This window comes from Tiliqua scincoides, chromosome 5 (genome assembly GCF_035046505.1).
Source record: "Tiliqua scincoides isolate rTilSci1 chromosome 5, rTilSci1.hap2, whole genome shotgun sequence".
Taxonomy (NCBI): domain Eukaryota; kingdom Metazoa; phylum Chordata; class Lepidosauria; order Squamata; family Scincidae; genus Tiliqua; species Tiliqua scincoides.
In genome coordinates this window covers 72,683,956-72,706,847 of record NC_089825.1, presented here as the reverse complement: position 1 = coordinate 72,706,847, position 22,892 = coordinate 72,683,956, and the positions used below count along the sequence as shown (strand labels likewise).

General features: G+C 44.1%; 1 protein-coding gene across 1 annotated transcript in view; it reads left to right on the top strand.

The window, feature by feature from the left end:
- The window catches only part of EPHA5 (EPH receptor A5), a 257,239-nt gene that overhangs the window by 14,302 nt on the left and 220,045 nt on the right, over window positions 1-22,892 (top strand). Inside the window, exon 2 of the mRNA XM_066630994.1 lies at window positions 11,427-11,491. Within this exon, the coding sequence (XP_066487091.1) occupies window positions 11,427-11,491 (65 nt within the window). The remainder of the gene's footprint in view (window positions 1-11,426; window positions 11,492-22,892) is intronic.

The following is a 22,892-nucleotide window of genomic DNA, read 5'->3' as shown; positions in this document are numbered from 1 at the left end:
TTTTTCTCAGACTAACAATAAAACTCTTCTCAATTTGGCACTTCTGTTTTGTAGAAGCAGAAACCTAGTTATCATCTTCATCCAAGATAAATCTGTGGTTTGCTTCATTTTGTGAGCTCATTTAATTGTACATGTTTTCTTCCTCTAATGGGTTGTTGAGTATAAATGCTATTTATAATGTGCCTTTCTCCACAACTGATTTCGACCAGCACTATTCGTTCATAGTAATACTTTCTTTTCCTTGTCTGAATGCTTTCCTTTTCCTTCATGCAAATAATTAATAAAGTGTCTGCTTCTTAGTGGCTCTTGATTTCTTTTGAGGGCTTAGTCTGTCTTCAGCACTTTTGATTTCCTAGATTATTGAGTCTGTCTCTTGGCTTCAGGAGTGGTTTGGATTTACAGCTTTGCAGAATTACTTAACACAACAGGGAAAACAGCAGGGAAACGAATAATGGCTGCAGAGCAATGAAATCAATAAGGGTTTACCACAGGAGAAAGTTTGACTTGTAATGATGAAGGGCCTTGGACGTCTTTGCAGAGCTATGAGTCTCAGTGTGGGCAAGCAGTCTTCTGGGACAGCATTAGGTTTTTGCTGCTTGGCTATGCACTTTGCTGTTGTAACCCTCAGCTTGGGCTCCTGATGGGAGCTGATTCTTGCTGTATAATGACACTTTAGTGGTTTATAATTATGTTGGGATGTGCTTCATTTCTATGTGAGTTTCCCATTGATTGCCGTGGTTGAGAGAGGATGGGAGGCTGCTGATAATTCTGGAAATGAAATATGTGTTAATGGTCAATCGTGGGTAAGGATGCACAGTGAAAGAGCAGCTCATTCTGTGCATGAGTGATAAACTAGTTTATCACTCATGCACAGATAAACTAGTTTATCACTCATGAACAGAATGAGTGACCACAGCCAGCATTTTTGTAGGATCAGATAAAGCCCAATTCCCTCTCTTGGGTCACTGGATACCTGTTGAGTTGGTAGCTGAAATATCTCTCTCCTGCTATCTGTTGTGGTAGTGTCATATGACATTGGCCAAAAGGCCAATAGCTCTCTTCTCCAGCAAGCTGTTTAAGGTTGCCTGTTTAAGGTGCTTGGGTCCCATTACCAGATTTCCTGGTCTGAGAGAGAGGCCACTTCTCTTTACAGCTTCTTCTGATTATGCCAAATGAATTTTGGGTTTGACATAATGTTGGGATGGGGATTGGAACTGTGAAAGCTCTGGACCTGAATTATAGTGTGTCAATCACAGGGAGAAATTATGTTTGGTGTTTGCCACTGGGGAAAGGGGTGGGTGGGACTTCAACTGGTGTGTCAGAGTAGGACTTTTGTATGCAATTCCATGGACTGTGTAGCATCCACAAGTTTGGTAATGCCTGAACAGGGCTACAGAATAAAGGGTGGTAGGTCAGGGTGTTCTGGTGGGTTGCCATCCTCTGCATAGCTTAAATTTTCATTTAGGTCTGATCGCAAAAAAGGAAGTTTTTTGGCAAAAAAAAATATATATATATTGGAGGGGGATAAGGACATGCTGGTACGTCTGCATCTATAATTTCCAGAATTTTCTATATTAAGAGAGATTACATTACTCATATAATGTTATTTATTTCCTTCCTATGCCACCCTATGGTCCTTCAGGGCTTTCCAGAGCAATCCACTGAAAGTCACATTAAAGTTCACCTTTAGAAATTTTTGTGTAGCTAAGGAGTTGAGGGCCAAACTAGACTTTATGAGGACTGTGGCTGCCACACACTTGCATCGGCCTCTCTGATAACGTCCTCCTGCTCAGTTACCCATCTTTGCTCCTCTCTGTTGATTGATGCTTGTGATGCACAGAGAGGTCATGTTCCACATCTTCTTTAACTGAACATCACTGTTGAATGGGAAAAGAGACATGGGTCAGTGGCAGCTCTTCATAACATTCTGTTTTGACTTGAGCTAGGAAATGTGAATGCCTGCTTTAAAATCTTATCCCTGCTATGAATTTTCCCGGTAGACAAGTTGGTCTCCTTCGTGGGCTTAGCTTACACCTCCTGTGGACATACTGGGGATAATGCTGGCCTACCTTATAGGGCTCTTGGAAGCATTACCTGAAGAATATATGTTCAGCACTTCAAGTGTGCATGTAACTGCTTGAATGTGCTGGAATTGGCAGGCTGGTCAACTGTGGTCCCCTTTTTCAGCTATGATCTGATATTGTAAAATATTTATTGAAGCCCAGAATTTGACAGTGTAGGTGGCAGCATATTTTTAAACATTTTCTCATGGTGTTTTTTTCATAGTAGAAAAAGGAGAGAGGGCTGCTTGCCTCCTAGTGAAAACCTAGCAAACTTATCCTGCTGGCTGTTGAACAGACAACAACAGATGATGCATGATTCATCTTGCTTGGATGCTGTAAGCAATAGTGCCAGTGAATTACTAGCCCCCTTAAGCTACTGTGCTAGAAGGCTATTAAGGGCATGATTTGCTGCCTACCACTGTTCAAGATCCCTCAGCCCCTTTTCTTGGATTTTTCCACCATGACTGTCTGTGATTAGTTGAGGAGGACAGCCTGGTCACTAATGACTTTCATCCCAATCCTATGCATGTCTATTCAGAAGTAAGTCCCATCTGAGTCAATGGGCCTTACTCCCAGGAAAGTGTGGGATTGGGATGGGATTGGGCTGTTTGGGATTTGGGCAACTCAGAGCCAGGAAGCTCCCAGAAAGTGGCTTTTGTTTACAGGGTCAAATATGCTGTGCCAGCAAGGTATGGTCATCAATGGAATTTTATCATGAGATGAAAGTCAAGCAGGCTGACTTGGGAGAAACCTTGCTACAGTTGGGGTGGGTGGGTGTTGCAATTAAAAAGAGTGGCCTTTCTCTAGACATGTTGGATCTAGTGCCTCTTGACAAGTCCCATTTCAAAATCATGGTCTGGTCATGGCAGGCACCCCTCAGCCTGTGTCATGCTTCATGCATTCAGAAGAATGAAAAAAGATTGCTGGGTAACATTCCATAGATGGACAACTTGTACAGCACTCTTTAGGAACAAAGCTGTGGCTGTAGCTTCTGAGGACTGTGCCTTCTGATGACTAGTCAGTGGGCCTAAAATTGATTCGAGTGTATGGCTCATGGATTTCACTAAGGGCCTCTTAGCTCTTGTGTTGTGATTCATTCAAAACATACCTGTTTCGGCTGGCATTTGGTGGATGTTTGCCCTTTGCACCTTTGCAATAGTGCTGTGGCTTCACTGATTCCCTGAATTATTTTTATTCCACCTTCTCCCCCCCCCCTCCATGGCTCAACGGTGTGTTAGGTTTTTGCTTTGTTTTTAACATTTTTATGTTTTAGTGATTAATGTTAAAATTAATGTTTAATGCTTTGTTGTTTTTTCTTTTTTTAGTTATTGTTGTGATACATTATACAGTTATTATGGAGCTTTGTAAGCCGCCTTGGGCTTTTGCTTTGGCATGGGAAAGGCAGGATATAAATTTTTCAAAGAAACAAATACTAGTAAGAAACAGTGAGTATACTTGCACGCCCTGTATGATTTGGTATCTGCTCTGTAAAGTGCCTGTGAGGGGCTGAAGTCTAGAAAAACGGCAATTGAAAACTGAAACTATTAAAAACATTGCCCTGCTTTTGACTGTGAACTTTTTTCCTAATGAACCAAACATAGCTACTGTTACGATTTGGAAAATGTTGCAATTGCCATCCAGAAAAGGGACTTTGAATTGAGAAGGATCAGTTTTTACCACCTGATGATAGAAAGTCTACTTTTGAGAGATGGAATGCATTCCTACACTTGTAAAACATGCACTTTGGCTTTGGTTCACTTTCTATCTAGTGTCACACCTAATGTTTTTCTCTTGCTTTGATAATATAAAATCCACCTTGTCTGTCTACTTTTTCCTGAGCTCTGCCTGGAAAGAAACCTTTGAATTTCATATTAGTGCTGGAAACTAATATTTTGTTATTAGTTAGTTAACTAAAATAACTAGTTAGTTAACTAGTTAACAAAATAACTAAAATTTTGTATTTTCCAAATATTGGTTGGGGGGGGGGGAGCCTGTTTTACTTTTTTTGTCTAAATCACTCTGTGTGTTTATTGAAACCATCTCATACCTTTCAGGGGTTAAAGGCCTCTTCCCTCCAACCCCCATTCTATCTTTATCTTACCAGTGGGGCTCTTTCAATATGTCCAAAATTAACCTCTTCCCTAGTGTTGTTCCCAAGTTGAGTCCTACCTGTTTATTTTCTCTCATATAAATAGGTGGTAGACATTCATTCCTGTGGGAAAAAAGAAATCCCTGCTCTTGGGGGCAATTTAGTGGTGAGGGTCTACCTTTCACACTAGGGGATGCTCTTCTGGTGAGTCATAAACCCTGATAGTCCAACCATCACTAAAAGTGATTCCATAGTGAGGGGAGATCCTCCAGACACACATCCCATCTGCCATGATAGGCATTATAGTTTCTAATGAAAAAAAGGTATTATCAATCTGGGCTACAAAAAGCACCTTGCAGATTGCAAGTAGTCATATACGTTGTTCACAATCTTTTATTTTAAAATCATATATGTTGTTCACAAATCTATTTATTTGAAAAATTTATATCCCACCTTTTGCATGCCAAAACACAAGCCCAAGGCAGCTGTCAAAGCTTCATAATAAAACTACAGTGTATTACAGTAGTAAGTAGGAAACATCAGAGTATTAAAACATTAATTTTAACATAAACACTAAAACATGCTATTTGTTTCATACTTGGCCAATCTACGTAGCACAGAACCAGCCGGGGAGCCGATAGTCCTATACTGTTAGCATGCTGCCAAGAAGATGGCTCTTGCTGTCTGTGAAAAGATAAACTTGTAATATCATGATTGCAGTGTACTTTCTGTTTTGTTCGTGATTTTCCAGACACACATGCCATTTAGCTAGGTTGCAAAATGGAACCTGATGCTTTAATTTTTTTTATGTTTAATTAAATGTATGCAAAGCAACTTTATGCTATCAAACATTCCATCTAATTATACTCATTAGTTGATTCTCCAGGACAGGTTTTAATTAGTTATAGAACAATGTAGATCAATACTCACTCTGTGCCTATTGTAGTTTGCAAAACAGTATGCACTGTTCTGAACAGCTTAAATTATTTTAACTGTAGCAGAGAGATTTCTTCTGGCTACATCTTTTTGTCCCAAGTCTTCCTTTTAAAAGGCTGTTCATAATTAGGATAAATATATTGAAATGTTTTTGTGAAAGATACAAGTGTGTATGAAGAAGCTGTCATGGCTGTTGCTTAACTTTGGATGCTTCCACAGTCATGCTTGCCACTTTGCTCCCAGGCAACTTAACTGTGTTTCAGAGGCTGCACAGTGCTTGGAGGTGGGAAGGAAGCCCTGTTGCTTCTTCCTCTTCCTCCCTGCAGACTACCAGTATACTTGGTTGCCATTGCTGCCAGTGTTCATTTCCCACCACAAAGTGAGAAGCAAGACTTCTCTCACTCTTGTGCATCTTTCTCGGTACCACTGCTGCTGTCTATCAAACAGCACCCATGCCCACACTTTCTGGTCCAGCCCACTTGAGTGAAGGAGAATGGTAGCTCTTACCCCTTAGAGATGCTAGAAATATATTTGGTGATGTCTGTTTACTACAAGTCAAGTCAGTTGTAAAAATAAGTGATGGTGTCCCAAATTGGTGGCCTTTTTTCCCTTTGATTTTGGTAGACTTTAGATATGTTGGTTATAGTACTTCTCTTTGTCTGAAATTTTTTGAGGTTTTCTGTCCCCCTACATTCTGCAAAAGGACTTGGCCTATTTATCATGTAGAATCATTAGCAATAATATCAGAAAGTAATGATGAGGACTGGAGCAGTAATTGAAAGAAGGCACCGGACGCATATTTGAATGTGAATTAACCTGAAAAGTTTGAGTCAGGTCATTTGAGACTGGAGACCCTGGCTTGGCTAAGAGTTTTCAGATTTTGGTTGAGTGCATTTCCAGATGGATCTAGCCTACCCTGGAGTCTCTTGTCAGACTCTGCACCTCCCCCAGGACTTGCCCTTTTTAGTAAGAAGGTTCATTCTATCAACCTTGCACTTGATGAATTAGATGTGATGACTTTAGATCAGGCTTTTAGAACCTTGAAAGTAAGGCTCTGATATAGAGCAGCAAACCCTGTATGGAAATGCTTCTAAGGCAGCCATTTTCAACCACTGTGCTGTGGCACGCTGATGTGCTGCGGATGGTCTGCAGGTGTGCCGCAGTAGTTTGGGGAAGGATCATTTGTTAGTAGGGCCACTGGGAGATGCAAGCTCCTGGTGTCAGTATGGTGTGCCTTGTCAATTGTAAAAAAATTGATGGTGTGCCTTGACAATTTTAGTGCCTTGTCACTGTGCCATGAGATGAAAAAGGTTAAAAATAACTGTTCTAAGGTTTGCTCCCCACTTTATTTTCAGCTTCCCATCATGTTTGGAAGGAGGCCTGAGTATCTACATCTTTTGGAATGTCACCAAGAGCAAAAGGGCATCCACCCTCGCTAGGTGTAATGCTACGCCCTCTGAAATGTTTGGCAGATTCAGAAGGTCTTCTGTTGAGGGTATTCTGCCCTTGTGAGTCAGGGTGTGTGGAAACACTCTACCATATGCTATTTTACTGCCCATTGTATCACAACCTACAGTCATGCTATCTTACTCCAATTCTGAACACCCATTTGGACTGGAATGACCAGGTTAAAACTCAGTATATTCTTGATGGGCTGGATGCGGGGTTATCAGTGGTGCTGGCCAAGTATATTAAGTTGATAATAAAGAGACACACCTCAACAGTGGTTCCCAAGTGTTGAGATTTTGATACGATATCTGATTTTAACGTATGATAGGGGTTGTCGATTGGGTTAGTTAATTGTAGAAGGTGTTATATTTTCTATGTAAATCTATTATGCCAATAAAGGTTCTGACATGATATATGAACCTGAAAAGGTTGTGTTATGAAAAATGAATAAGATCTATATGCAGCACAGAAGAGTTTGATAGCATCTAAGTAGTCTTCCTTTCCCCACAATGTTTATATCATTAGGTTTTTTGTCAGAGTCGTCCAGACTTGGTTAAAAACTATAAACCAGAAAAGGAAGCGGCCATAATTTTTCCACAAGTTGTTTTTAGTGTGGGTAGATTTATTTTTTTAATTACACTTTCTATTTGGACCATAGATTTTAGATAATGCAAGAAAAATGGTGGGAGCTTGGGAATAGTTTATTGCTGTTTAATGTAAAATTGTCTGCTAATTGGCTGTATAGTTTGGCAGGACAAGATGCTGCAGATTTAAGCACAGTCAGGCAAATGGTCTGTGGTTCTATCTATAGCAGCAAGTGCAGTCTGCTAGGGACAGCTGCTTTGCAACCTTTTAAAGTACCTTGAATCTTAACAAGCTTGCTAGACCCTCTTTCTGAGGCACTCTCTAACCCTGGCTGTTACCTGATCTCATAGCATACAATCAAACTTTGGATGCCTTTGCAAACTTTCGGACAGAGCTGACCCATCCATGAAGCCAACTGAGGCAATAGTCTCAGGCAGCAGACTGGAAGGGGACACCAACCTCTATCCATCCACTTACCTCTATTCTCATTCCCCCTCCCCCTGCTTCCTTGACTGGAAAAGGGAGGATGAGTGGTAGAGAAAGTAGGAGGAGCAGAGGCTAGTGCATCGTCACATAAGGGGGGTAGCATTTGGCATGCTGTCTCAGGCACCAGGGTCGGAGCTGCTAGTTGGGAGTAGGACTCTCATCACCTTTTGCCCTTGGTGCATTGAACCACGGTCCTTTCTGGAACGAGTAGAGTTCTACTCTCTGTTGCTTTTTGATGAGAAGTCAAAGCCTGCCTGAAACCAAAGCAGTTTTACTAGCGCTGTGCCTTACTCTGTTTTCTCTGTTCTGAGTGCTTACCACACTTTCCTACCCTGTGTAACATCTCCTTCCCAAGACCAGAAATCCCAGAACAAATAGAATTCCCACTGGATCTTGGATTCTTAATTCAAGATTTAGAGTTCATGGAGATTTTGTTCTCTGATCAGAGAGAAGCCCTGGGGGGGTGGGGGTGGGCAATTTGGATTGGAACTGCAGCAGGGCAGAGGCTTAAAACCCCCTTCTCATGAACCTGACTTGATTCGGGTATTCCAGTGTGTGCTGTTTGATGAAGAAAAAACAAATGTGTCACTAGATCTCAGGTGCTTCCAGTAATGTTTAATTTGACCTCAGTCTGTTTGGGAAGAGATGATTTTCCAGTGCCAATGAGAACTAACTTTTGGATAAACATCTTTAATATCTGTTAGAGGTTCTCATATTTCAGAGCCCCAACAGTGCTTGGTTTATTAGAAGTGGGGAAGTGAAGAATTAGAGGTGACCCCAAACCGAACCTCTCCATGTTCACAGCTCCTTCTGTAGGCTCTGAAAATGAGGGAAATTGTTAGTGTGGGGGTGGGGTTGAAGTTTCTGAAAATGTTTGGTGCGAGTATCTTTTGCAGAAAATGGCAAGTGCTGCAAGTGAAGCAGCACCTGAAGTATTGGCTTGATTCTGAGTGGTTGGCTTGTGGTGGCCACTTTTTATTCCTGACATGCTCTGGGGAATGATGCTTCAAGTGTTATTCCTGGGGAAAAATAAGAATTCCTGGGGTTGGCAGCCCTGTCCCATGGAGGAACAGGGCATCAAAAGGGGTTGCCGTTTCATATGGTGTAGAGTGGCTTACCAAAGATAAGGTGGAGAGGGCAGGCAGATGCAGAAGATCCTTTATTCAGGGATGATACAGCCGGCTACAGTGGAGGCCAGTTGCCTGTTTCTGCCAGGTGGGAAGGAGGTGGGAAGTTGAGAGGAGAACAGTCCCAGTGGCATGTTGATCCCCCTGGCCAGGGCAGGGCACTAATTCTTGATCAGGCACTGAGTACTTTGCTTGTCAAAAGAGGCATGGGTTAGGGTAGGCACTGCTATCCATTTGTTCAGCCCTGCCAGGCATGGTCTTCCAGGGCAGCTTTGTCTGCTGAGCCATTCCATCAAGGATGTAGCTCATGCAGGTCTGGTCGGGACTGGTGGTCAGAAGCCAGAAGTACACTGCAGCAGTGGCCCAAGCTTTCACTTAAAGTGACTGCTTGCTTTAGGCCCCCTTTCCCAGGCATGGGCTTGATAGCATGGTGTTGTCACAACAATACCTTTGTTTCCTGCTTGCGGGTTTCTCAGAGGCAGCTGGACAGCCACTGTGGGAAACAGAATGCTGGGCTAGATGGGCTGTGGGTCTGATCCAGCAGGGCTTTTCTTATATTCATATGACATGCTTGTTTTGACTCCTGGATTGAGTATTGATTTCTACATTGCAGCTGAGTGAGGACAGGTCTTTTGGGGCCCAATCCTATCTAACTTTCCAGCACCTGTACAGCGGTGCCAGCGGGGATTGTGCTGCATCCTACAATGTGGGGAGCAGTTGTGGAGGCCCTTTACTTTTACCTTGGGGCTGTGTTGCAACTGCATCAGCACATGAAAATTGGTAGGAGTGGACATATTATTATTAGCCATGAATAATTTTGTCAGATATACTTGTCTTGTGATTTTTACTTTATACCTATATCTATGTGATGCTTGATCAAATAGATGCTTGATCTCTTTTACTCTGTCATTTTGTTTTGATGCTTTTCCTTGGTATGTGTTGTACGGAAAAAAAACAGGAAAAGTTATTAATAGTTTGATAAAAGCAACAAATTTCAGTCTATTTTAGGCTTTCTGTTTAAGAATATTTATATACCACTTCTGAGCAAAAAAGTTCATATGTTGCAAGCTTATGCGTGTCTGTGCAGAAGTAAGTCCTATTCCTGTTCCAGTCAGTGGTGCTCACTCTCAGGTAAGAGTGGGTAGTATGAGTTTCTCCTCTCCAGGTCTGCCTCTAGCAGTGAGCCAGGACAATAAACCGATCAACCTTACTAAGCAGCTAATGATTCTATAACGCCCAATCCTATCTAACTTTCCAGCACTGGTGTAGCCATAATGCAGCCCTGAGGTAAGGGAATAAATGTTCCCATACCTTGAGGAGGGCTCTGTGACTACCTCCCCACCACAGGATGCAGTGCACGCCCCATTAGCATGGTTATGCCGGCAATGGAAAATTGGATAGAATTGGGCCCTTAGTGTACTAAATAACACTCTAATAACACAAGGGGGTACTTAATGCGAAGCAACTTCTGACCCCCTTGGGGCTGACCCCCTGGCCAGAGGCCCTAGGGTCAAACAGGGCATCTTAAACAGGGCATCTGTGTTGTTGTAGTTAAAAGGCCAAAACTGAATTTAGATACATCCCCAACCCTGTCTTATATTCACTAAGAAACCTCTGTAGATAGAAATTCCTAAATAAATCTAACTTAGGTTGCAGAGAAATGAACAGACACTTATACGGGACTCTAGCAAAGCATAGATAATACACAGGAGTTAGCTTTTTATTATTTTTAAGACTATTAACTCTCACATAAGGTTACATGTACAATTCAGGAATAGATATTCAACCTGCCTTTCCAGGTTTGGCATGGCAGACACTCTCTGTTCTCACCAAAGGGGTGGTTCTTTATACTTGGGCTACTGGAGGCTGGCTATCAAGAGCTGGACCAACCAGTCACTCTAAGGCAGTGGTTCTCAAACTAGTGGGTTGTGAAAGGGAAAGTATTTGAACCAGTTAAACAATTATGCAAGCAAAGTCTGCTAAGGGAGGCTGATAGAGCCAATACAATCTCTCTAAGCAAATTTCCTCTCACCCCGCTTACAAAATTCAAGAGTTAACCTTTTCTTGTGACAGATAGTATTGTAGCCTAAGGGCCTACTGAAGGCCTATTCCCCACCAGCCCAGATCATGCAGCACCACTGCTGGAGCAGGCACTGCATGCTGTTGGGGAGGAGATGACTAGACTGCCCAGAAGATGGATGTTAAAAATATTTTTTAACATACCTCCCTGTAGGCTATCTAGCCTCTGATGTGTCATCTTGGAGGCATTCCAAGGAGGTCTTTTGCAGGCATAAGTCTGAGGAGGTTCCTGGGCCTGGTCCGGGCCAGGAAGGGGATTGAATCTGTGATGTTTGCTACTGCCACTAAGATCCTCCCCATCCCATCCCTGATCTGCCTGTGAACCTCCCTGAACCTCCCCCATTGCCAACTTACCTGAAATGACTTGGGATGAAAGAGCTTCAGCAAGTTGCTATCACCCGTGCTTGGCCTCTGGCTGTCTGCCCTGACAGCTGTGTCCCCTCTCCAACAACAGAGCATCTTTCCCACTGTTGGTCTGGGACTTATTTGACAGATCATGAGATCTGTCAGCATAAGCCCTGGATTGCATTGGACTGGGCTGCATTTCACTTGCTGTCAATTGAGTCCCCCTCATCTGCATTCAGTAAAGATTGTTTCTCTTGTTTCTTTCAGTGAATTTATTGGACTCACGATCAGTTATGGGGGATCTTGGATGGATTGCTTATCCAAAGAATGGGGTAAGTCTTATAGCACCACTTAGATGTGCAGCTAGTTTCCCTTCTTCATGCTTAGTTCACAAATTATTGCAGAGAATGCCAAATTTTGAACACTGGAATATTTTCTTATATATTTTCAACAGATTGTGATGGAGTCTTCGTGACGGCTATGAGCTTCCTCTGCCTTTAACTGCATAATTATATCGACTTCTTACACTTATGAATAGCTGCAATGAGATCACCAGGCAGCCATCGCTTGCCTGATCAGGGACCAATGTCTCTGGTCCTCTGATGAGGAGGACTCCCAAAAACCTCTGAGAAGCTCTCCTACCATTGTGGTTGGAGAAAGTAAAACTTATTCTGAAAACTTGGCTCATACTGTAGCTGTGTTGCATGGTTTATTTTAAACAATTTCTGATAGACAAAACATCGAGTTTGGGGAGAATGACTGAATGTGAATGAGCTCTGTATTCATTCTGTGTTACAATGAAACGTACCTTGGAATCAAGGTATCCCTCAAATTGAATTAAAGGGTTTTACAGGTGCAATCTTTTTATATGTGGATTTTTGATCTGCGAATTTATCTGAATTAATTGGGTGGGGGGAAATTCAAAGTTGCTCACACCTTTGCATATTGTTGGTCTCGTTCGAGGTGTGGGCACCTTGCTCCATTTCTAGGCAACCCAAAACTCTGAAAGAATGTGTGCCTTGCGTAGGTGCAGTAAAACTTTTAGCACTGATCCGTCAAAGAGGCTCTGTGATATTGCGTGCAGGTGCTTGAAGACTCTGCAAAAATCCTAGGAGTGGAAGAGGGGAGGATGACAAAAGTCTCTGTTGCTGGAGTGGGTGCAGCAAAGAAGGGCTAGAGCTCCTTCAGGTTGCTTGTTCCTATGGAAGGCTTCAATCCAGATGTTCTTCATTGTGCAGTTACACACACACAAACACCGGGCAGGTGGGAAAGCGGTATTAAACAAAGGGGATTGCTTTAAACAACCTGTGGAATATTTTCCTTCAACTTGTTTTGTTTGCATTTCTTGGAGCAAACAAAACAAGAAGGAAAACGAGGCATACACGCTACCAAATTCCTCTTTCCTTCAGTATTTCCCCTTCAAACTACGATGCTACATGCTATACGTGCTCCACCCTCCTAGGATACGTAAGCAAATCAGCCAAGCAAGCAAGTCTGATCATTCCTAAGCATTATATTCCTAAGCTCAGCATTCTGCCTGTGAAACAAGCAGGGACAGCGGACAACAGGGGAGGGCTAAGCATAGGAGGGGGAGATTGAAAACCGCTACCTTAGTTCTCTGTCCCCAACTGTCAGGCCGTAGTGCTATTGACTTAACTGTACGCAATTTGCATAAAATTGTGTCATTTACAGTTCCAATTTGGCAACCCACGGATTTTTGCAACCATGGGGTTTGGGTATTCAAACCCTCGCGTATGAAAAGGTTGCACCATCAGGATTAAAAAGAGCATTCCTAAAGATGGTTCTTGATTTGGATACTGGGATGGACATGGAAAATTATTTTTGCTTCTGTTCCTCATTCCTTACCCTGACCACAGTGGCTATCTTACAGTCCACTGCAGATATGGAAATAGAGGGCATGATCTACCTGGAAGTACTGTGCAGTTATCAGTGAAATGAATGTATATCAACTTCTGGAAATGAATGGGAGGTGCATGAGAGCATGTGGCTTGTAACTGCTGTGTGCTTGCACAACTTCCATTCATTTGACTGGTGTTTCTGGGCCATGATAATAGAAGCTCAGTTAGATTGTATAAAGATTAGATATCAAGCCAGTGAATGAGAAGCAGCATGGTTAACAAGGAGAGCCAGGGAAACTATGAAAGGCAATAATGTCTCCTTCAAGAAATGGAAGTCGTATCCAAATAAGGACAACAGAAAAGAATTTCTGGCACACAAATGCAAGTCAGTGATAAGGCCATTGAACAAAGCCTAGAAAAATTACTTAGTGGTAAAGACTAAGGTAAAAGGTAAAAGATTACAGGTGGACTCTTTTTATCTGTGGGTTCAGAATCTTTGGTGGAGGGCCCTACCTGACCTTCCAGACATGACCGGAAACAACTTCTGGTCATGTCTGGAAGGCTTTCTAAGGCCCGGAAAGGCTGCCTGTGACCTCTCTGGGCCTCAAAACGCCTCCAGGCATGATTGGGGTTGGGGCTTGGGGAGGGTGATAGAAGGGCAGAAATGGGGCAGGGGGAAGGAGGACCAGGGTGTGTACTGGGCCCGAGTGTGACTGGCTTGGGCATCCTTGGCTGGATCCTAATCATCCTAATCCCTCTCCAGGACAGGCCGGCATTACACTGGGCTGTTTGGATCTGTGCCAGCTATTTCGCTGGCACAGATTCAAGTAGCCTCATGGGGTGGTTAGTGTGCGAAATGGAGTAAGGGGATGAGTATCCCCTTACTTCAGGTTGTTCAGCTGCTATCTCCTAACCTGTGCTGGATACGGCACAGGCCAATTGGCCTGCCTGTTCCAGTGCAGGTTAGAATTGGGCTGCTCCTGTTTCAAGTCAATAAAAACCCCACTGGACTATTGGAATTGGCTTTTGCATTGTTAGTTACCTTTCATTTCTGTAGAATCTCACAGGAATTGATTTATTCCAGTCAGTCAACTAGTTTATCTACAATTTGTGCCCTAATATTTGCCATGATGATAAATATTTCTTAAACCTCTAAGTGCCAATTTGTTTTCTGTATAATCAGTGTGGCTCTTGTTCTCTTGTTTAATATCGTCTCTCTTTTTTCAAGATCTGCCTTAATGTGAATGTTTAACTCTCAAACAAGAAAAAGGGAACTAAAATTGAAGTAAGATCAGTGGAAAAAAACTTTTGGAAGCTATGTGTCCTCTGCCAGATTCTGCTATTGGGGCATTGAGGGAGAGCCTAGAGTCCAATCCTATCTAACTCTCCAGTGCCAATGCAGCTGTAGTGTAGCCCGAGGAAAAAGAACCAATGTTCCCTTACATTGAGGAGGCTTTTGTGACTGCCCCACCACCACAGGGTGAAGCGCATGCCCCATTGGCTGGCTGCATCAGCACTGGAAAACCAGATCAGATAGGGCTCTATGTATACTAAAAGTTCATCTTCTTGTGGTACTTTAATAAGAGCTGGCCAGAATGCAATATAGAGTGTGATTTCCTGTTTGTAGTCCATCTGACTAATGTCTGTTAGCCCTGGAGTTTGCTCATTTTAATAGCTCCCTTTACTATATTGATGTGTTGCAGTGATTGGAATTATTGTTGCAATTTACTCTAAATATTGAACTTAATGACTTTCTGGAAACACTTATTCTTGAAGTAAACCTCAGTTTGCTTTGCAAAGAGGCGTTTATGTGCATGCAGTTGCACATGATGGTTTCAGTATTAACTGTAAGATACTTCTTCTGAAATTTAGAACTGGTTTATACAAAATGGTAAAACTGTTCGTGGAACGGAACCACTTGAGCTTTGTAGGGCAAATGAACAGAAAATCTGAATGCTCTTGTGTGTTAAAAAAAAAGCCTCATCCCTGTTTATGGAAAGTTGGTACATGAGGCAAGAAAGCTAGGCTAGAGCCCTTCATGGCATGGCAGGCAATGCTGCATGGGCAATGAATTTTTTTTTTTTTTTGAGTTGGGGAAGCAAAATTTGCTTGATGTGATTCCTGCACCTGCAGTCTGAGATGTTTAGCAGCAATGGGCCCACTTGAATTTCATGGAATTTGCGGCTACAGGATATAAAGTGGCTAGTTTAGATTGCACTAAAAGGTTAATTTGATAAGCTGATGGAGGATAAGTCTATCCATGGCTACTACTCATCATGAAACTGCCTCATGAAACCTCCAGGTTCAAGGCAGGTCAGGAGGTGACTGAATACACAGGCCTACAAAACTGAGGGTCAGAAAAGTTTTTCCCAAGTGTTATGGTGGTTTGATATGAATTTGGGATGCCGATTCCAAAAATGGCATCCGTTTTGCCTTATCACGTCTAGTTTTGGTGATATAGTATAGCCTCATTAGTGAATGAGAACAACAAGACAAAGGCAGGGTAGGAGAAGAAATTGGGAAAGGTAGGGTGATGGGATGTGATAGACGGTTTGGCACAATGAGAGGATGCGGGGCAAAGGAGCGAATAAGCAGCCCATCCTGGGGCATTCCGTGTATAAATGCTTTTATGCGAATGCCCGAAGTCTACGAGCAGAGGTGGGAGAACTGGAATGTCTGGTGACAAGGGAAAATATTGACATAGTGGGCATAACGGAAACCTGGTGGAATGCGGAGAATCAGTGGGATACCGCAATCCCGGGCTATAAACTCTACAGGAGGGACAGGCAGGGGCGTGTTGGAGGTGGGGTGGCCCTTTATGTTAAGGAAGGGATAGAATCCAGCAAAGTAGAGATTGAAGGTGGGTCCGACTCCACCGTAGAATCTCTGTGGGTTAAATTACCAGGCTTGTGCAGCGATGTAATACTGGGGGCGTGCTATCGTCCTCCAGACCAGAAATTGGATGGGGACCTTGAAATGAGGAAACAGATCAGGGAGGTGACAAGGAGGGACAGGGTTGTAATCATGGGGGACTTCAATTATCCTCATATTGACTGGGTCAATTTGTGTTCTGGTCACGATAAGGAAACCGGATTTCTTGACGTGCTAAATGACTGTGGCTTAGATCAGCTAGTCACGGAGCCCACCAGAGGACAGGTGACTCTGGATTTAATTTTGTGCGGTACGCAGGACCTGGTTAGAGATGTAAACATTACTGAGCCATTGGGGAACAGTGATCATGCTGCGATCCGTTTTGACGTGCACGTTGGGGGAAGAATACCAGGCAAATCTCTCACAAAAACCCTTGACTTCCGACGGGCGGACTTCCCTCAAATGAGGAGGCTGGTTAGAAGGAGGTTGAAAGGGAGGGTAAAAAGAGTCCAGTCTCTCCAGAGTGCATGGAGGCTGCTTAAAACAACAGTAATAGAGGCCCAGCAGAGGTGTATACCGCAAAGAAAGAAGGGTTCCACTAAATCCAGGAGGGTGCCCGCATGGCTAACCAGCCAAGTTAGAGAGGCTGTGAAGGGCAAGGAAGCTTCCTTCCGTAAATGGAAGTCTTGCCCTAATGAGGAGAATAAAAAGGAACATAAACTGTGGCAAAAGAAATGTAAGAAGGTGATAGGGGAGGCCAAGCGAGACTATGAGGAACGCATGGCCAGCAACGTTAAGGGGAATAATAAAAGCTTCTTCAAATATGTTAGAAGCAGGAAACCCACTAGAGAAGCGGTTGGCCCTCTGGATGGTGAGGGAGGGAAAGGGGAGATAAAAGGAGACTTAGAGATGGCAGAGAAATTAAATGAGTTCTTTGCATCTGTCTTCACGGCAGAAGACCTCGGGCAGATACCGCTGCCCGAACGGCCCCTCCTAACCGAGGAGTTAAGTCAGATACAGGTTAAAAGAGAAGATGTTTCAGACCTCATTGATAAATTAAAGATCAATAAGTCACCGGGCCCTGATGGCATACACCCAAGGGTTATTAAGGAATTGAAGAATGAAGTTGCAGATCTCTTGACTAAGGTATGCAACTTGTCCCTCAAAACGGCCATGGTGCCAGAAGATTGGAGGATAGCAAATGTCACGCCTATTTTTAAAAAGGGAAAGAGGGGGGACCCGGGAAACTATAGGCCGGTCAGCCTAACATCCATACCGGGTAAGATGGTGGAATGCCTCATCAAAGATAGGATCTCAAAACACATAGACGAACAGGCCTTGCTGAGGGAGAGTCAGCATGGCTTCTGTAAGGGTAAGTCTTGCCTCACAAACCTTATAGAATTCTTTGAAAAGGTCAACAGGCATGTGGATGTGGGAGAACCCGTAGACATTATATATCTGGACTTTCAGAAGGCGTTTGACACGGTCCCTCAGCAAAGGCTACTGAAAAAACTCCACAGTCAGGGAATTAGAGGACAGGTCCTCTCATGGATTGAGAACTGGTTGGAGGCCAGGAAGCAGAGAGTGGGTGTCAATGGGCAATTTTCACAATGGAGAGAGGTGAAAAGCGGTGTGCCCCAAGGATCTGTCCTGGGACCGGTGCTTTTCAACCTCTTCATAAATGACCTGGAGACAGGGTTGAGCAGTGAAGTGGCTAAGTTTGCAGACGACACCAAACTTTTCCAAGTGGTAAAGACCAGAAGTGATTGTGAGGAGCTCCAGAAGGATCTCTCCAGACTGGCAGAATGGGCAGCAAAATGGCAGATGCGCTTCAATGTCAGTAAGTGTAAAGTCATGCACATTGGGGCAAAAAATCAAAACTTTAGATATAGGCTGATGGGTTCTGAGCTGTCTGTGACAGATCAGGAGAGAGATCTTGGGGTGGTGGTGGACAGGTCGATGAAAGTGTCGACCCAATGTGCGGCGGCAGTGAAGAAGGCCAATTCTATGCTTGGGATCATTAGGAAGGGTATTGAGAACAAAACGGTTAGTATTATAATGCCGTTGTACAAATCGATGGTAAGGCCACACCTGGAGTATTGTGTCCAGTTCTGGTTGCCGCATCTCAAAAAAGACATAGTGGAAATGGAAAAGGTGCAAAAGAGAGCGACTAAGATGATTACGGGGCTGGGGCACCTTCCTTATGAGGAAAGGCTACGGCGTTTGGGCCTCTTCAGCCTAGAAAAGAGACGCCTGAGGGGGGACATGATTGAGACATACAAATTTATGCAGGGGATGGACAGAGTGGATAGGGAGATGCTCTTTACACTCTCACATAATACCAGAACCAGGGGACATCCACTAAAATTGAGTGTTGGGCGGGTTAGGACAGACAAAAGAAAATATTTCTTTACTCAGCGCGTGGTCGGTCTGTGGAACTCCTTGCCACAGGATGTGGTGCTGGCGTCTAGCCTAGACGCCTTTAAAAGGGGATTGGACGAGTTTCTGGAGGAAAAATCCATTATGGGGTACAAGCCATGATGTGTATGCGCAACCTCCTGATTTTAGGAATGGGTTAAGTCAGAATGCCAGATGTAGGGGAGGGCACCAGGATGAGGTCTCTTGTTATCTGGTGTGCTCCCTGGGGCATTTGGTGGGCCGCTGTGAGATACAGGTAGCTGGACTAGATGGGCCTATGGCCTGATCCAGTGGGGCTGTTCTTATGTTCTTATGTAATGGTTCAAGCAGCTTCCTCATGAGGAAGCTGTGGTGTAGGCTTCCTCATGAGGAAGCTGCTTGAACCGTTCACTAAAGAGGCTCCAAAACTAGACGTGATAGGGCAAAACAGATGCCATTTTTGGAATCAGTACCCCAAATATACCCAGGAATTCATGTAACTAAGGAAGCAAAATGTGTGTTGACCTGTGATATCAGTTGCTCAGGAACCACTGAAGGAAGAAGATTATTTGCTTGCTTATGTCCTGCTTCTGGGCTTCCCAGAGGCATCTGATTGGCTACTGTGGGGAATAGGATGCTGGGCTAGATGGAACTTTGGTCTTATTCAGCAGGGCTCTTATAATGATTTAACCAGCTCAATAGCAGTGCAACTAGAGCTGCACTGGAAGCAGTAGAACTTTATTTACATTTTTACATACTTATACTCCAGAGGCTGGACCTGTTCAATGAGGAACCTGTTAGCAATAGGAATATCCCTTAGGAAGTCTGGGGGATCAACCCTTCCCCCCAACTTTCAGAGCAGATGAATCTAGAATACTTCTGCATTTGACTTGCATCTTAGTTTTGGGTGCTGATTGTGGAGTTAAGCTATCTGTGTATTTGCTTAGAAGCAACTGAAGAAGCACATGATCCTATTAGCTTCCTAGCTTGGTGTCTGCCTCTGCCTGCCACAGGCTCACCTGTGACCCCCTTGGACTCTTCATACTTAGAACTTGTTGGTGTTTTCATCTTTGTAGTATGTTCCTTTTCATAAGAAAGGTATACTAGTACTGTCCAAAATGCAGATTTGCTTGATTGACAGCTATTGTAGCAGGCGCTTAAGACACATTTCAGTAGGCTTTTAGAGTGCAATCCTAATCAGGTCTACTCAGAAGTAAGTCCTATTTTGTTCAGTGGGGCTTACTTTCAGGATAGTGTGGTTAGGATTGCAGCCTTGGTTACATAGGTTTCTGGGTTTTATTGATAAGATTTTTATGACCTTTCTCCAGGTTGTTATAACCTTGGTCACCACCTGTCAGCTGATTATTGGTTTTGTTTTTATTCTCACTTTTAAATTAGTAATTCCAATTAGCCTTTTTATTATGCATAAGTGGTATTTTATTGACTTTTTAATGATATATACATTATTTTTTTACAGGTATTATAATTTTTTTAACTTTTGTAAGCCACTTTGTGTCACCCATCAGGGTTAAGAAAATGGGGTATGAATACTCTAACAGGGCCGTAGCTGGGGGAGCCGGGGGGGCTTTGCCCCCCCAGTTAGCAGTTTGCCCCCCCAGCATTTTTTCCAAACCTATCCTCTTTTCAGCCTCTTGTTCTCGAAACGTGATTGAACGTCCTCCATTGTAGCTCAGGCTGCTGTCGCTTAGTAACTCAGCTTATGGGCCAATCATAGCGATCCTCTGATAGTGACATGAGAGGACAGCATGAAGAAGCCTGCTGATCTGAACATGCTCACTCTGGTGCCCTCCATCTTTTCCCCAGGAGCTGCATGGCAGCAGACATGCCCATTGCAGGGTCCTGGAGGCTGCTGCCTGCTGAGCTCTCGTCTGGCGTCAGTTGGGCTTGAGTTGAAGCCCTTTTTGCAACATAGGAGAGAAGAGGGCTCAGTGCTTCTGGCAGGGATGGGGAGAGAGAGAGTGCATGTGTGTAGAGTGAGTAAAATAGGGCCCTGGGCGGCTCCTTGAAAGCTATGGTCACCCTGCCCCATCCAGACCACATGGAGAGCAAGCCTGGTCAAGAGCAGCTGCAAGGAAGGTCAGGAGAGATTTCTACTTGAACTGGCTGGAGGGGAGGGTGCTATTTTTTCTACTGTGGAATATGATAATTACTACAAAGGTATTGCTGCTGAGCGGCCCGCTTGGAGGCAGGCTGTGCAGCATGGCCTTTCCCAGTCTGAAGAGACACTTTGCCAACAGACTGAGGCAAAGAGCCAAAGAAGGAAGGCCCATAGCCAGCGAGACAGACCAGGGACAGACTATACTTGTTCCCAGTGTGGAAGGGATTGTCACTCCCGAATCGGCCTTTTCAGCCACACTAGACGCTGTGCCAGAACCACCATTCAGAGCACGATACCATAGTCTTTTGAGACTGAAGGTTAGCAACAATTGCTGCTGGGGAGAAACTTCTGTTTGAAGAAATCATGGTGGGGTTTTTGTTTTTCAGATATATTTTTAAAATTAATGGCTGCTGCTTGGGGACTGGGGAGACCCTTTTTCAGGTGAGAGAAAGCATGGAAAGCATTTGAGCTAAAGAGAACCAAGAACTGAAGTGTGGAAAAGGTTCTAAGCAGGGGCAGATTGAGGGGGCCTGGGTGCATGCCCCCCCAACTATCCTTCCAGTAGGGAAGGGCACCTGCTGGGATAGTGAGCAAAATCAGGTGCTAGGGGAATGCCCACTGAGCAGGTGCCAGGGAGATTGGATGGAATGGGAGCCCAGGTCTACCTGCCCAGCAAATAGCCACAGAGGCTATGAGCTCAGTCAGGAGCCCAGGATTACCCGGCTGGTTGACCTGGGCTCTGAAGGTAGTGCTCATGGCCCCTCCCCCAAATACTGACACTGGATCCACCCCTAGTTCTAAGGAAATTAAACTCTCAGAAAGACTAGAGAATTCAGCTCTACTAGGTAGATTCAATAAATTCAAATCTTCTGTACTTAGCTTTTTAAAAGTGATGAATATCGTAAAAAACTAATGTTCCAATGGCGTCACTGTATTTGACTTGTATATCTTTCCTCTTGCTTTTATGTAAAGTAAATAGATTTTATTTTAGTATGTATCAATGCATCACCAATGTGTCATTGGCAAATGAAAGGCTTTCAATACAAGTAAATACTACCTGCATCACAGTGATATGTTACTTTTGCAGGGCTGCAACTTGTCTATTGTGGTGGTGTGCAAAATGAAAGGATATGTTGCATGTTACTTCTGTGTAGACAAATACATTTTACATTGCATACAGAGATGCATTTATTCTATGCAAATTATTGTTTCATTGCTTTATAGATAATGAATGTGTCTTTCTAACCCCCTGCCCCCCAGATGTTTTATCTTCATGAAATTTGGGTGAATTCCAGGTCTTTGATGTTTCTCCATTCTTATCCTTTCATTTTGCACACCAGTATAGATACCTGACATAATTGCCCACTCTGAAAAAAATAGTTGCCCACCCACCTCTAGAATCCTGGATACAGGCCTGTACTCTAATAAAATAAATAAATAAAATAAATCTTGTAGCCAATGGGAGAACTGAATTCTGGGCCAACTTCTGTTTCCTGCCTATTTGTTTGTGACCCATGACTGGATGGCAAGAGAAAGGCATGGTGGGAGTGGCTCACATGACCCCTCCAAGGACTAGGCGGCAGCCTGTGGTGCACTGCCAATCAGCTGGGTGGTGGCCCATGTGATGCCGCTGGTCAGCTGAGGAGTAGCCTGTGTGCCCCTGCCTGGCAAAGGGGAAGAGTGGGCAGAGGCAGGAACACTGCCCATAGGGAAACTGGGGGGTAGCTTCCGATGATAGGTGGTGGAATAAATAGGCAGCACCTGGCAGGGAATGCATGAGACTGGTCCCATGCCTTAAAAAGAGTATTGCAGTTGCTGGGGGGAGGAGACAAAAGAAAGATGTGGAGAAGGGGGAGAGGCAGAAGCTGAGCCTACTTTGGGAAAGGGGTGAAGTAGAGCAGAAAAAGGAGCAAGAAAAGAGCTTAGGGCCAGCAGACAGAGCAGGATCCCCCAAAGGGGCAGAGTGGATGGCTGCAGTCAAGCTGTTGGGAAGGGAGCCAGGGCAGGCTTTGGGGTGCCAAGTGGAAAGCACCCCCTCAGGGGCTGCTAACTACTGCCTCTTGCATAGCCAGGGGGCAGGGCCCTGGAGGGCAGGACCCAATCCTGAGGAAAGATTGGTTGACCCTTCTGTCATAGCAGGTGGCCTGGGGCTTAAGACACTCCTGAAGACCCTACCTTAGGGCTGCACTAAAGGAGACAGCCCTACCAAGAGAAAAATCAAGGGTGAGGATAAACCAGGACAATCCCCTTTTTTTTTCTTATATGCAGTTCACTTTCTGTGAATTTGCTTATCCATGAGGGGCAAAATTTCCATTTCCATTATCTGTGAATACTGTGTGAGTGCACTTGAGGTGGGGTGGGGCTTGATGCAGCTGCAAGCAGGCAGGCAGGGGTGAGAGAGGTTGTGGGAGGAGAAGAGACAGTGCCCTCCTCGCAAGCAGGAGTGGCAGCACCAGTGCCATCCAGGGTGGGGGAAGAGGAAGAGAT